The sequence below is a fragment of the Tupaia chinensis genome, unplaced genomic scaffold (genome assembly GCF_000334495.1).
Source record: "Tupaia chinensis unplaced genomic scaffold, TupChi_1.0 Scaffold000252_1, whole genome shotgun sequence".
NCBI classification, from domain to species: domain Eukaryota; kingdom Metazoa; phylum Chordata; class Mammalia; order Scandentia; family Tupaiidae; genus Tupaia; species Tupaia belangeri.
The window spans coordinates 6,274,905-6,288,974 of NW_006159732.1; the positions used below are offsets into that span (position 1 = coordinate 6,274,905).

The 14,070-nt window shown below is 36.2% G+C and overlaps 1 protein-coding gene across 4 annotated transcripts in view; it reads right to left on the reverse strand.

Annotated features, from left to right (window-relative positions):
* CRISP1 (cysteine rich secretory protein 1) overlaps positions 1-8,618 on the reverse strand; it is a 51,926-nt gene extending 43,308 nt beyond the window's left edge. For all 4 annotated transcript variants that reach the window (XM_014588022.2, XM_014588023.2, XM_014588024.1 and 1 more), the window contains exons 1-2: positions 8,503-8,618; positions 462-529 (exon numbers count right to left, since the gene is read on the reverse strand). In XM_014588022.2, the coding sequence (XP_014443508.1) occupies positions 462-527 (66 nt within the window). In that variant the 5' untranslated portion in view covers positions 528-529; positions 8,503-8,618. The remainder of the gene's footprint in view (positions 1-461; positions 530-8,502) is intronic.
* Positions 8,619-14,070: the final 5,452 nt, after the last annotated feature.

A 14,070-nucleotide genomic window follows, 5' to 3' on the forward strand; every position in this document is an offset into this window, starting at 1 on the left:
ATCCTCCTGCCATGATCTACCCACAGCCTCATCTGGCCTGGATCAGGGGTATGTGTGCCCAGTCAGGAAACTCCTAAGACACAAACCCATATACTTTCTATGCAAGTCCAGTTGTGTCACCACTGTATGACCACTTGACTCCCTTCAACTTACTTATTATCTAGAGGGGCTATAATAAAATAGGTATGGATTCACAGAGCTAAATTGATTCATTTTAGTTTTAGGCCCTGCTAACTCCTAATTACCTCCCTAGTCATATGACTGAATCTCCCCCCTCTATGGTTCTCTCTTCTGTAGTAACATGTTAGATATAATACTTGTCTAATAGGGCTGTTGTGAGATCTAGCTGAATAATGGCTATAACAGTTTGCAGCAGTGCCTTTAACATAGTGAGTTCTATAAAAAGGTTATCTTTTCTCCTTGCCCAGAAAGTAATTATGAAACATACAACCCTCACATACTTTCATGGTCAAATAGGACAGGAAGCCAGCAGCAGTAGCCCAAAACAAGAAATGTTTCATTGACATTTCTGAAAAGAAAAGTAACACAATTTTTGATTATTCTTAATTCATGAAATAATGGTTTCTAATAAAATTTTTTAAACCACTTTTACATGTGGTTGCATTTCCTGCAAAAAGAGACCTGTGACATTAAAACAAGTTTTAATACATTCGATTTTAGGGCCCTGAGAGAAATATAGAACTGTGATCAGAAGGATAATTGACTTCCTAAAATGTAAATGTCCTAATCCTTGGACCTTATGAATATTTATACTGTGTGGAAAAAAAAAAAGTGTAAATGTCCTAATCCTTGGACCTTGTGAATATTTATACTGTGTGGAAAAAAAAAAAAAAAGGGAACAGTAGATGAACTTTATATTGCTAATCATTTTAAGCAGGAAGATCATCCTATATTATCCACTGTGCCCAATGTAATCTAAGGATACTTAATGTGGAAGAGACACAAAAGAGTCAATGTCAGTGAGTCAACATGTGGAAGACTCAACCTGTGACTGCTGGCTTTGAAGACAGAGGAAGAGACCATGGCTTAAGAACACAAACGTCTAGAAGCAGGAAAAGAAATGGTAACAGATTATTTTCTAGATCATCTTGATTTTATTTTAGCTTAGTGAGATCCACATAGATTTTTGACCTCCAGTACTATAAGGGAATAATTTGTGTTGTTTGAAAACAATGAGTTTATAATACATTGTATAGTGGAAAGAATGCAATGCAAAATTAAATCAGAATTTCCCATCACTGACAGAAAATACGTATAATCTTTGTACTAGTAATTTGTGTATATTCAAGTTAGTCCATGTATTGGACAAGGTTTCCCAAAGAAGCAGAACCAATGGAATAGACATATATTTAAAAGGGAATTATCTCACATTCTCACAAGGTGGAGAAGTCCCACAATATGCTGCCTGAAAACTGAGGAAAGAGTAGAAAGACTGACATAGGAAAGATGGTACAATTCTAATCTGAAACTTGAAGAAGACTCTCAGGAAGTTGTAGGCCCTAGCACCCACAGGGGGCCACTGGTATAAGTCCAGAGCCTAAAGGTTAAAGAACTTGGAGTATATGTGGCTAGGAGATGGGACACAAAGATCCGGAGCTAAAACGATCAAACACAGCCAAGGGCTGAGTGGAGGATCAAGAGTTAAGCAGGCAGAATATACAGAAGTGGAATACACAGCATTTTCCTGAAAGAAGGGTGGAGAGACAGGAAGGAAGAAAGGAAACAGAATCTCACTTCCTCTGTTCCTTTCATGCTTTCAACTCATTGGATGGTGCCGAACTACTTTGAAGGCAGACCTCCTCTCTCAACCCACTGACTCACATGACAGCCTTATTTAGTAACACGCTCATAGACATACTTAGAAACAATGTTTTCAAGTCTTCCAGGCATCCTTCAATCCAGTCAAGTTGACACCCCAAATTAAACCTCACAGTCTCCATTATGAAGCTGGCTATAACTTCTATTATTATATTTTCTGAAGAAAAAATTTTTGGGTGATGTGTGCTTGTTATCTTGAGTGTTATGATGTTTCTTTGGGTGTATACTAATGTATAAATCGATTATAACTCTGGGACCAGTAGTTAGCATAATGGCTAAATTATAACTCTGGGACCAGTAGTTAGCATAATGGCTATGTCGCTGGACTACCACATAGTCGATCGCGGTTCGAGTCCCGGACCCGGTGGCCTAAATTCACGCTGGGCACATGTGCGTGCATGCCTAAGATCCCGAGAGGAGAATGGAGGAGAAGGGATTGTGGCGTGGCCATCCTCCCAGGGGGTGATTTCTTGCTTTCTGTCTCTCTGTCTCTCTCTCTCTTTCTGGCGAGCACACGTGCCCTATAGCAAAAACCTCTCCAAAAAAAGAAAAAAAAAATCAGTTATAACCCAAAAAAATTAATTTAAAAATTTTAAGAAACATATCAAGAATTCACCTGCTTTGGGACCAGCAGTTAGTGTAATGGCTATGTTGCTGGACTACCACATAGTCGATCGCGGTTCGAGTCCTGGACCCAGTGGGCTAAATTCACGCTGGGCACATGTGCGTGCATGCCTAAGATCCCGAGAGGAGAATGGAGGAGAAGGGATTGTGGCGTGGCCATCCCTCCTGGGGGGTGATTTCTCACTTTCTACCTCTCTGTCTCTCTCTGTCTCTTTGGCGAGTGCACGCGCCCTATAGCGAAAACCTCTCCAATAAAAAAAAAAAAAAAGAATTCCCCTGCTTCACACCAGCCAAATTGATATTGACAATGTAGGATTGCCTTCTAGGTCTTTTTTTCCCTCATGTACAAATTTAATACTTAGTTAGATTTGCACATTAAAACATAAAATATCATAACCTCTTTTCCCAAGAATTTGTATTGTTACTACATATTCATTATGAGCATTAGTTTGAAACCTGAATAACCTAATTTATTTATTTATTCATTTATTTTTACATAATTTATTTAAGATTTTGACTATAGTTTGATTTTTAGGCTTTTTTTCTTTTCAAGTAATGCTCTTGTGACTATTTTGTCACAAACATTTCTATAACTTTTAGGGTTTTCTTCATGAATTACAATAGATTTTGAGCTCCAGAACTGAAAATCTATTTTAACCTGTGAACTTCTTAATTTTAGGATGATATGAATCTAATTTTACTTCTAAGTGTATTTTATACAAAATTATTATTAAGTAAATATGTAATAACTTAATTTATTTTGTACAGTTATAATAATCAGCTGTGTCAGACCTTAGGAGCCACTGAACCACGTATGTACCACACAACCCGTTATTTCAATATGATGTCAAAAAATAAAAATCTTACAGATCCTGATGTTAGAAATACTATTATTTTGTGCTAGATTCTGTCCTAAATTTTGATCTGTTAACTATGACTGCTATACCCACAAGGTCTTTGAAATACACTTCTTTCTGTTTAGAATAATGTCTGACACGTTGCAGATACAGAGGATATGCAAATTCATGGGACTGCATGAAACAAGCAACTCTTTTTTTTTTTTATGTTTCTGCTATAGGACACGTGCGCTCGCCAGACAGAGAGACAGAGAGACAGAAATCCCCCCCCCCCGGGGGGGATGGCCACGCTGCAATCCCTTCTCCTCCATTCTCCTCTCAGGATCCTGGGCATGCACGCACATGTGCCTGGCTTGAGTTTTAAGCCTCCGGGTCTGGGCTGGGAACCGCTGTCGACTATATGGGAATCCAGCGACATAGCCGTTATGCTAACTGCTGGTCCCCTGAAACAAGCAACTCTTTAGAGTTAACTAATATAGTTCATTTTAAATGCTGCACTATGCCTAGTATACTTCACAACCCCAAATTCAAAGCATAGTGTATTTCACAAGTAGACGCTAATTCTGATAGAAGGCCTTTAAAAAATACAGTAAAATGTATAAATGCAACCTGAATATCTTACATGCAGATATAATAGCTTTCTTTTGTCGCAAAGGGGGTGAGAACATCAGTTTTATAATATAAGATATATACAATATTTAATACAATACCTTGTATATATAATTAAAGGCCAGAATTTAAATCCTGTACAAGAATTGAAAGCAGCCACAAGAAAACTTACTGTGACCTCTTCACGGTCATTCTGGGATGGTTGATGTAAACTGTGATTACATTTCGTTTTACATGTTCAGCTTGCTGAAAGTGCTTTAGTTGATCAAAGCTTAAAGCAACTAAGCTGAAAGTAAATTGTCAAGAAAGTGTTCCAGGATTTTCGAGTCCAGATTTTGACAAGAGTGTGAAAACAGGAAGAATGTGAGCACTTGACCTGAAATCCCTCAGAGAATAGAAATTGCAAGAAAAACAAGAATTTCATCTTTGTTTGCTTAAGATTCTAGTAATCACTTGAGACAAATGAGTCAAAACATGAAGGTAAATGTTAATACATGGGCATCAGAAGTTTATTAAACACACCAGAATGAGAATTGGATCTAGGTGATCATGAAGGTTATCTTTGCTTAGCATCTTGAGGTTACAGAGTTAGGCATCTGGGATAGTCCTAGGAGATACAGATTACAATTTGGCACCAGAGGATGGTTGAAGGTATGAAAAATGGCATGTAACAGATGAGGTTTTGGCGAACAGTGAATATTGTTGATGCAACAAAGATGCAGATAGAGATTAGAATTGGAGAGCCTGACTCGGGGTTGAGTAGAGGTTGTTGGAGTGAAAATATAAATGGTCGGAGGTGTAAAAGATCCTGAAGATATAGACAGAGGCATATTCACTGGAACATTGGGACCAGGACTAGGCTTCCAGGGTGATTTCATTCTACGCTGCCTGGAGGACCGGAAATCTAAAAACCAAGCAGGCAATTTTAACCACAAAATGATGTAATTGCTTCCAGTCTGGTAAAGCAGCCCTTTGGAGCAGAAGTATTACAGAAGAAGGAGCGTCACCTCATTGGCTTTAGCATCAATTCCTTCCTAATATGATTATTTCATACACAAAAGTCAAAAGGCAATTTTATGCCGATATTCTTGAAATACTTTTAGGTAATAATGACAGAAATTTAATCTACAGTACGTTTATTTAAATCTATTTTCTTTACTTTTTAGTTTCAGATTGTGTTTCTTATTGATAAATGAACCATGAACAACTGAAAGTTAATGTTTAGTGGGAGGAATGATCAAAGATGAGGACAAAGAGAAGAGAATTGAATACTTCCCTGTGGCATAGCCTTGGAAGTACATTCTCATATATAAAAAATGCTGTTGTTAGATCATGACCTTCTCATAAAACACTTATAAGAACAGTCCCTTCCTTACTTCAATCAGAGAACTGGTGATAATAAACTCCACAAGTCATTTATCCTCTATCTTTGAAAAAATCTTTATCACAGTGAGTCTATTATTTAGTTAATTATTTTTAAATTTGTTTTCTTCTCTCCTGAGAGAGAAGAACAGGTACCTTTGACAGGGTCTCATGATCTGCACCCGCTTCTCCCACTTACCAGTCAACCAGGCTCATGGGTGCACTGACAGGTGTGCCTGCCAAGTTCAGATTGACCTGGGAGTCAAACCTGGGGCCTTCTCATATTGCTCCAGGATTACATAGAGGTACCATACCACCTGTGCTACTTGCAAATGGCCTATTTATTTTTAAAAGTGTTTTGACATACAACTTATAAATAATAAAACACAAATCTTTTTTTTTTTATTTGGAGAGAAAGCGAGAAATCACCCCCCAGGAACAAATCTTAAATGTTGATAAATTTATAAATATGTATATAGTTGTGTAAATACTATCAAAATCAATATTTATTAATAGAATATTTCCATATCTACTCAGGTTGTTACTGCCCTTTTCCAGATTGTAGACTCCAAGGGTAAAAACTATGATTAACTAAAACTGTGGGTTAGTTTTATTGTTTTTTTTTTTTCTCTTTTTTTAGAGAGGTTTTAAATCTTAAATGTTGATAAATTCATAAATATGTATATAGTTGTGTAAATACTATCAAAATCAATATTTATTAATAAAATATTTCCATATCTACTCAGGTTGTTTCTGCCCTTTTCCAGATTGTAGAGACTCCAAGGGTAAAAACTATGATTAACTAAAACTGTGGGTTAGTTTTATTGTTTTTTTTTTTTCTCTTTTTTTAGAGAGGTTTTTGCTATAGGGCACGTGCACTTGCGAGAAAGACAGGGAGGCAGAAAGCGAGAAATCACCCCCCAGGGGAAATGGCCATGCCGCAATCCCTTCGCCTCCATTCTCCTCTCGGGATCTTGGGCACGCTCGCACATGTGCCTAGCATGAGTTTAAGCCACCGGGTCTGGGACTCGAAACGCAGTTGACTACATGGAAGTCAAGCAACATAGCCATTACGCTAACTGCTGGTCCCGGTTTTATTGGTTTTTAAAGTTCATATAGTGGAGTGTTTATTTTTAGTGTCTCATATTTTTCACCCCATATTATACCTATGATATTCACCCATGTTGTATGTATGTGGAAAAAGATCGTATTTGTTAATAGTTGCGTAGTATTCCACTGTATGCATACAGCATGATTCACCCATTCTAGTATACATAAGCATTATGACTGTTTTTAGCTTAGAATTACTAAGAATAAAACTTCTATGGGCATTTGCTATATATTTATCTTTTGGTAGACACTGTTTTTCACTTTTTTAAAACAACATATATAGCCGAAAGTGAAATTGTTGGGTTGTGTGATATACATGTATTTTCCTTAAGTAGATATTGTCAAATATTTTCTCAAATAAGTTGTGTCAATTCATACTTCCACTAGTTTCATATTCTTAACTATTATTGGTATTCTCAGTTTTCCTCCCATTTTATCAATTATGTTTCTGTAATGCTATTTTATTCTAAGTTTTACCATATATTTGTCTAATAGCTAATAATTTTGAGGACATTTTTATGATTACCAGCTGGCTTGACACCATCTTTTGCGTAGTGTCTGTTCAGTCTTTTGATTATTGTTTTAATAAGGTTGGCTATCATTTTCTTCTTGGATTGTATAAATTCACATATATAGGAACCTGATCTGTGAAAATGCTCAAATGCAGTTGAATGTGGAAAAGATGATTTTTATAAAAGGTGTAGGTCAATGTGAAATTTCATGGATATCTCATTATAAGCAAAATCATTCTGATATGAGCTACTGAGTTAAATGTAAATATTACCTTATTTAATCACAGATCAAAATCGTAAAACTATCCTATATTTGTAAAAAATAAGATCGAGATTTCTTACTGACAATCTCCTATTGTTTGCAGTGTACCATCACTTCTTTTCTAAATTCTTTTGTTGACATTTTTTCTTGATCATCTCCCCAACACAGACCACTTGTTCCATTGCATCATATATAATCTTGATCTTCTCTCAAATACAGACCACTTGTTCCATTGCATCATATATAAAAGGTCCTTGTGAAAATGAGGGGAAGACTGACGTTGGTAGCCTTGGTATATATTAGTGAAGACAGGATTTTCTAAAAGCAGAGTTGGAAGAATGGTTCAAAGAATAACAAGCCTCAGTATATTGAAGATGGGAACTGGAAAGGAACTGAGTGGGGAGGAAAGGTCCAGAGGGAGGAAGTAGTTAAGGAAGGCTCAGATCACTTTTGTGTACCAAAGATCAAAAACTACTATGAAGACAATGGGGGCTTGAAGCATGATTGGAGACTGACAGGTGGATGGACTACAGAAAGGAATTTGGATAGCTCAAAATGCTCCCTCCCTCTCAAGTTCTGAACTTCTCCATTGTGGTGCTCTGGTTCTGATAGAGGCTGTTTTTTTCTAAAAATTATTTTATTTAACTTTATTTATTTAAATTTGACCAGAGAGGGACAGAGTAAGAGCGAGAGTGAGAGTGGAGGGGGGAATGGGGGGAAGCAAACTGACGGATCCAGGGCTCAAACTGTGTTTGGCCATGTGAGAGTCCAGTGCCCTTAATCACTATGCCACCTGTTGGCCCCAAGGCTGCTTTACAACCTTGGTAGTGCAAAAACGTTAGTGTTCATAATTCATGCACTGTCTAGCAACTCTCTTGAGATAAAATTTAAAACCAGTCTGCCTTCAGCTATAAAAGACTGAGGGCCTATACCTGTTGGATTATGGCCCCCTTCTGTTGCCTGCTTATTTTGGCAGCAGTTTCAAGGAGTTCACGAAATGAAAGATGCCTACTTTGGCACTTTCAGATCTATATGACTGACTATATGGTAATTGGCCCTGCATGAGACAATCTTCTTCAGAGTCCTGATCCAAGAAGGTCATGAGAATGAATTCAAATAACATTACTTTGCATGTTTTACTTTATAAAAGCTTTTATTAAAAGTATGGAATAACTAACATTAACTTTTACATTACAATGGTGTTAGAATAACACTTTGCATGTAAACTCTTATTTAACATTGTAATAATGCTTTTGAGGTTTTGCTTATATAATCTCATTTTCACCTAGATAAATGAACAAAAACTCAGATATAATATATCACTTACCCAAGTCCACACAACTTGCAAATCTGTGTCCTGATGAGAACCAGCTCTTGGGCTATATAGTGTACTCCTGCCTTTAAATGACACTCCACAGATCTTTATTTGCTCAGTGAGGCAGTCAGTACAAGGAAAATGCTTAAAATAGATCAAGGAATTTGTAGCAGATACAGGGCATGAATACAAAATAATCAGAACAAATCTAGAGATTGTGAAGATTACAAGTCATGGTGTGGTACATTTCTCGCTTATAACACAGGCAATATCATCAATGGGCCCCACCACTCCAACTTTTGCACTGATGACAAGCTGCGGAGATTAACTATGTGTTTCAGTAGAGCCACAGTCAAAGAGCAAGAGGAAAGGGAGAGTAAGCTAATGATTCAGAAAAGGGTAGCAATGTATCAACTTTATTACATTCATTCATTCAGTAAATTTCTATTGTGGTCTTACTGTGAACCAGGCTCTCTGCTAGGTGCTGAGGATATGAAAAAATAACCAAATATATAAACTATACAATCTCATGGAATTGTCAAGCTAGTGCCTGGTACATAATACATACAGGGCATTTATGACAGTGGTACTTTGATATGTAAGGCACTTTGAACGATTCTGGAGATAAAAAGATAAATGTCCTATTTTTCTAAGGAACTTCCTGCTTAACAGAAACATTATCTGTAATATGGGACCATTCTAATATTTATACAGAAGTGATGTGGGAGCTACTAACTACTCTGGGAAGTTTACAAATATTGAATTATATTATAATAAATGCTAAATAATAAAGCACAAAATATTCCTGGTGTTATTTGAATCAGATGAAGAGAAATAAATAAGACATTTAAAGAAGTATATATCATACACACAGAACTCACATATGAGAAGAGAAAAATCACTCTGAAACCAAGTATGAGCAGATTATCTGATTTTTCATTTGTTTTTCGTTTATCTTATTCTGAAAAATTGGGAACCATCTTTATATGCGAATGTGTGGTCAGTAATATCGGAAGACTCTCCCCATATGACTTGCTGATTCTGGTCCTTCTCCGATTAAGGATTAGGTCTCTGTTCTTAGGGAGAAACAACACATCACGATTTAGCAAACATTTTCCTCAGATCTTCCCTGGAAAAGGTAATTAAGTATCTACAAGGGAAGAAAATAAGGTAAGACATGTGCAGCCATAGGTTATTTTTGTTTTAGTATGGGGTGGAAGTCAGTAAATAAAAACTAAAAGAAAGATTGGAGGCTCTTAAGACAGAATTTTCTGGCCTTGCTAAAGAGTTTTCAGGAAAGAACCGAATGGCAGTCAAATACTGCTTATCTATATAGCCAGAAAAAGAATTTTTGTTGTTGTTGTTGTTGAAAGAATGGTCGTTTTGTTTGGGCATTAAACTAAAAACATATCAAATCTTATCTGTAAATTCTTTAACATTTTATCAGATAGAATTTCAAATGATCTCTGAATTAAAACTCACAAATTACTGAAAAACTCCCCTCCCTGTCCTAACATTGTAAGAAGAAAGCTGGGAAAGAATTCTGTTACTTCACCAAACCAGCATGGTTTATATATTGGAAATGTATGATTGTCATTTATTTCTTGTTACGCTTCTGTTTATAAAGAAAAGTGTTGGTTCAACACCAAGTCAAGTGTTTATGGAAACTTAATTGCTTTGATTTTATCTGTTGGTCCTGTCAATTCCTGGCATTGCTCTACCCAACACAATGCTGTCCGTATTTATATCGCTGATGTCTTCATATAGAGTTGCTATCCAGCTTCAAATATGGCTTTAAAAGAATTTTGGAAGTGTTGAAAAATAAAGAATAACTTGATTTGCATGTGAGCCCCAAACATGGGTGCCAGTTGGCTGCTTCTGTTCATTTCTCTCCTATTTTCATAGATCACTCTCATTTTGCGTAAGCTTTTTAGCATAGTAGGAAATAATCTGCAATAACTTTTTTCTCCAAAAACAAAAAATCAAGACACATTGGTCTAACACATGACATAACAATATGATAGAGTATTTCTAATTAGAACTATCCCAGCAAAAACTTTGGAGACAGAGGAAGACTAACATGTTTATAAGTACATCATGTTTGTTAGAATACATGCATTCAAAAAGTAATTTTTAAAAATCCATCATTTTCTCAGATTGGACATCAAAATTTTTAGAAAACACAAATATACAATATAAAATGAAGGAAGACACCAGAAACCATGAGTTAAATATAATTTGAAAATAATATTTATACAAGAATATTTACACATACAGTCTATAATATCTTTAGGGCAAGATTCAATCTAGTGGGACTAGCAGATGGCATAGCGGTTGTGTCACTAGACTCCCAGGTAATCTACTGTGGTTAGAGTCCTGGACCCAGTGAATAAAACTCATGCTGGGTGCATGTGCGTGAATGCCCAAGATCCTGAAAGGAGAATGGAGGAGAAGGGATCATGGCATGGCTAACCTCCCTGGGGGGATGATTTCTCGCTTTCTGTCTCTCTGTCTGGAGAACACACACGCCCCATAGTAAAAATCACTCTAAAATTTTTTTAAAGATTCAATCTAGTAACATCTTCTTTGATACTTTTATATATAGAAACAAAGAGACACATATATTGAAGATGATATATATATATATACATATGATAATATATAAATATACATTATAATAATATAATTATATGCTTGCATAGAAAAATTATATGTATGTATATAAACTTATATTTATTATATGTATGTATAATTTGTATATACATAGATATATTTATATACTTGTGTGAGATGCTGTGTATATATATACATATATGAGTATGTGTAGGTATATTATTCCCAATTCAAAACTTCATTCCTATTTTCCATGGCAGCATATGTAGACTTCTCTTCCTACTCTTCTTTGGTTGAATTCTTACCTGTGAAAGTACCATTTGAGGTTAATTTCTTCATTATACTGTTAAGTAAAACTTTCTTCATATTTTAAAGTTCTCTGTGTTGTAAGGCTTAAATAACTTTAGATTTGTCTAAAAATTTAAAGGATATGGAAACACAAGAGATGGGTGTGAATGCCAGATGTGGTGTGTGTGGACGAGTGGGGCCTAGGGAAGGACATTTGGAGGAGGATACAGAGGCAGAGCATTGACAGGATGAGGAGGTGTGGTATAATCTGTTGAAGATATTTTGATCAACTGGACTGGGGAGAATTGTTCACATATTGAAATGTTCACTTTGTAAGCTAAACAATGTGATTGAATAAATATAAAAAAAATTTAAAAGTAATTAATAAAAAAAATTAAAAATTAAAATTTGAGCCCATACAGCTGAAATTCCCTAGTGTCTATCAAATCCAAACAAATATATGTCACACATGAAATAAAGCCATAATCATTTTCTGAATTCAAATCCTAAGAAACTTCAAGTTTTCGTGGCCCTTATAACTGCCATTGCCCCATTTTTCTACAATATTTAGATTTCTCAATCAGGAATAAAAGTCAAGGTACAGTTGTCCTTTGAGTAAACTTTATTTTAGTTGTCTACTTGTATTTAATAATTATAAGTCTTAATGATTTAAAACAAACAAACAAACAAAAAATGACCTCTCACTTTCTGGACATCAGGAATACAGGAAAGAATGACTGAGCAGATTTGCCTTAGGGTGCCTGGTCAAGCAATCAAATGTCATTTGGGGCTGCAGATGCCAATCTCTTGAATGGATCAGTTGGCCTCAAGTTGCCTCCCTTATAGGACATGCTAGTTGGCTCTTTTTGTTTGTGAGTAGCTTTAGTTGCTCTCCAGATTGACCTTTCTACAGGACCATGAGAAGTTCCTCACCGGCAGCCATCTACTCCTTAGCACGTGATCCAAGAGGACAGAGAGAAGCTGCAGTACTTGGCATGACATAGGCTGAACGGTCACACACAGTGCTATTCTATTGGTCCTAGGGACTGGCCCTGATTTGATGAAGGAGACCACAAACGGCATAAATATCAGGAAGTCAGGATTATTGCAGCTATTTTAGAAGTTACCATCATTATCTGTATCCCCCAAGTTCTTGACTATTCAGTTTTAACTATCTCCAATCTAAAGAAAAGCTTATAAACCCTGTCCAGTTGTCAAGAAGAAATTAGGAGGAGATTTAAAGTATAACAAGAATGTCCTTTCTCAAAAATAAAAAGTGTTTAGACATTATGTCTGAAACTTAACTGGGAAAGGGAGGTGCTATAGCCTGGATATCCTCCACAACTTTATGTATTGGAACTGAATACTCAATGTGATAGCATTAAGAGACTAAACTGTTTAGAAAGCAATTAAGTCACTATGTCTCCAACCTAAGAAATAGGATTAGTCCCCTTACAAAAGAAGTTGAAGGGAGTGCTCTTGTCCCTTCTACTATGTGAAGAAGCAGATAACAAGCACAATCTATGTGGAATGATCTCTCACCAGACTTTGAATCTTTGTTTAACTTTATCTTAGACTTCTTGGCCTCCAGAACTGTTGATGATAAAGTTACGTTGATTATAAATTATCCAGTAGAAGGCATGTTTGTTATGGGATCTTCAATGGACTAATGCAGAAGGACAGATAAATTAGATGCATGAATTAAAAAAAAATCACATTGTGTGTATATATACACCATATATTTTTATTTACTTATTTTTTATATACAGTCAATCACATTGTTTAGCTTAAAAAGTGAACATTTCAATATGTGAACATTTCTCCCCAGTCCAGTTGATCAAAATATCTTCAACAGATAACACCATACTGCCCCATCCCATCAATGCTCTGCCTCTGTATCCCTCCTCCAGATGTTCTTCCCTAGGCTCCACTCCTGCACACACACCACATCTGGCATTCACACCCTTTATCTTGTGTTTGTATATCTTTAGTCAATCAGTTTCAGTCATAGAGTGTAGACACTCAGTATATATTAAGTGGGGACATAAAATGTCTCTCCTTCATAGCCTGGCTTGCTTCACTCAGCAGTAAATCTTCCATATTCTTCCACTTTCTGTCAAAAGCTAGGGTTTTGTTGTTTTTCATGGCTGAATAGTATTCCATAGAGTATTTGTGTCACAGGTTTTCAATCCATTCATCCATATGGGGGCATTTGGGTTGGTTCCATGTCTTAGCAATTGTGAATAGCGCCACAATAAACATAGATGTGCAAGCACTTTTCCAATGAAGAATTCTTCTGTCCTTTGGGTAGATACCGAGGAGTAGGATTCCTGGATCATATGGTAGTTCTATCTGTAGATTTTTGAGGAATCTCCAAATTGTTCTCCACAGTGGCTAGACCAATTTACATTCCCATCAGCAGTGTGAAAGAGTTCTCCTTTCATCACACCCCCGCCAACACTTATCATTTTTTGTTTTTTTAATCTTAGACATTCTGACTGGGGTTAGGTGGTACCTCATTGTTGTTTTGATCTACATTTCTCTTACGATGAGACATGTTGAGAATTTTTTCACATGCCTTTGGCTATTTGTATGTCATCTTTAGAGAATGTTTTTTCTCAACTCCTTCTCCCATAGAGTTGATCATCTTTATTCCAAACAGTGGCTTGAGTTCCTTGT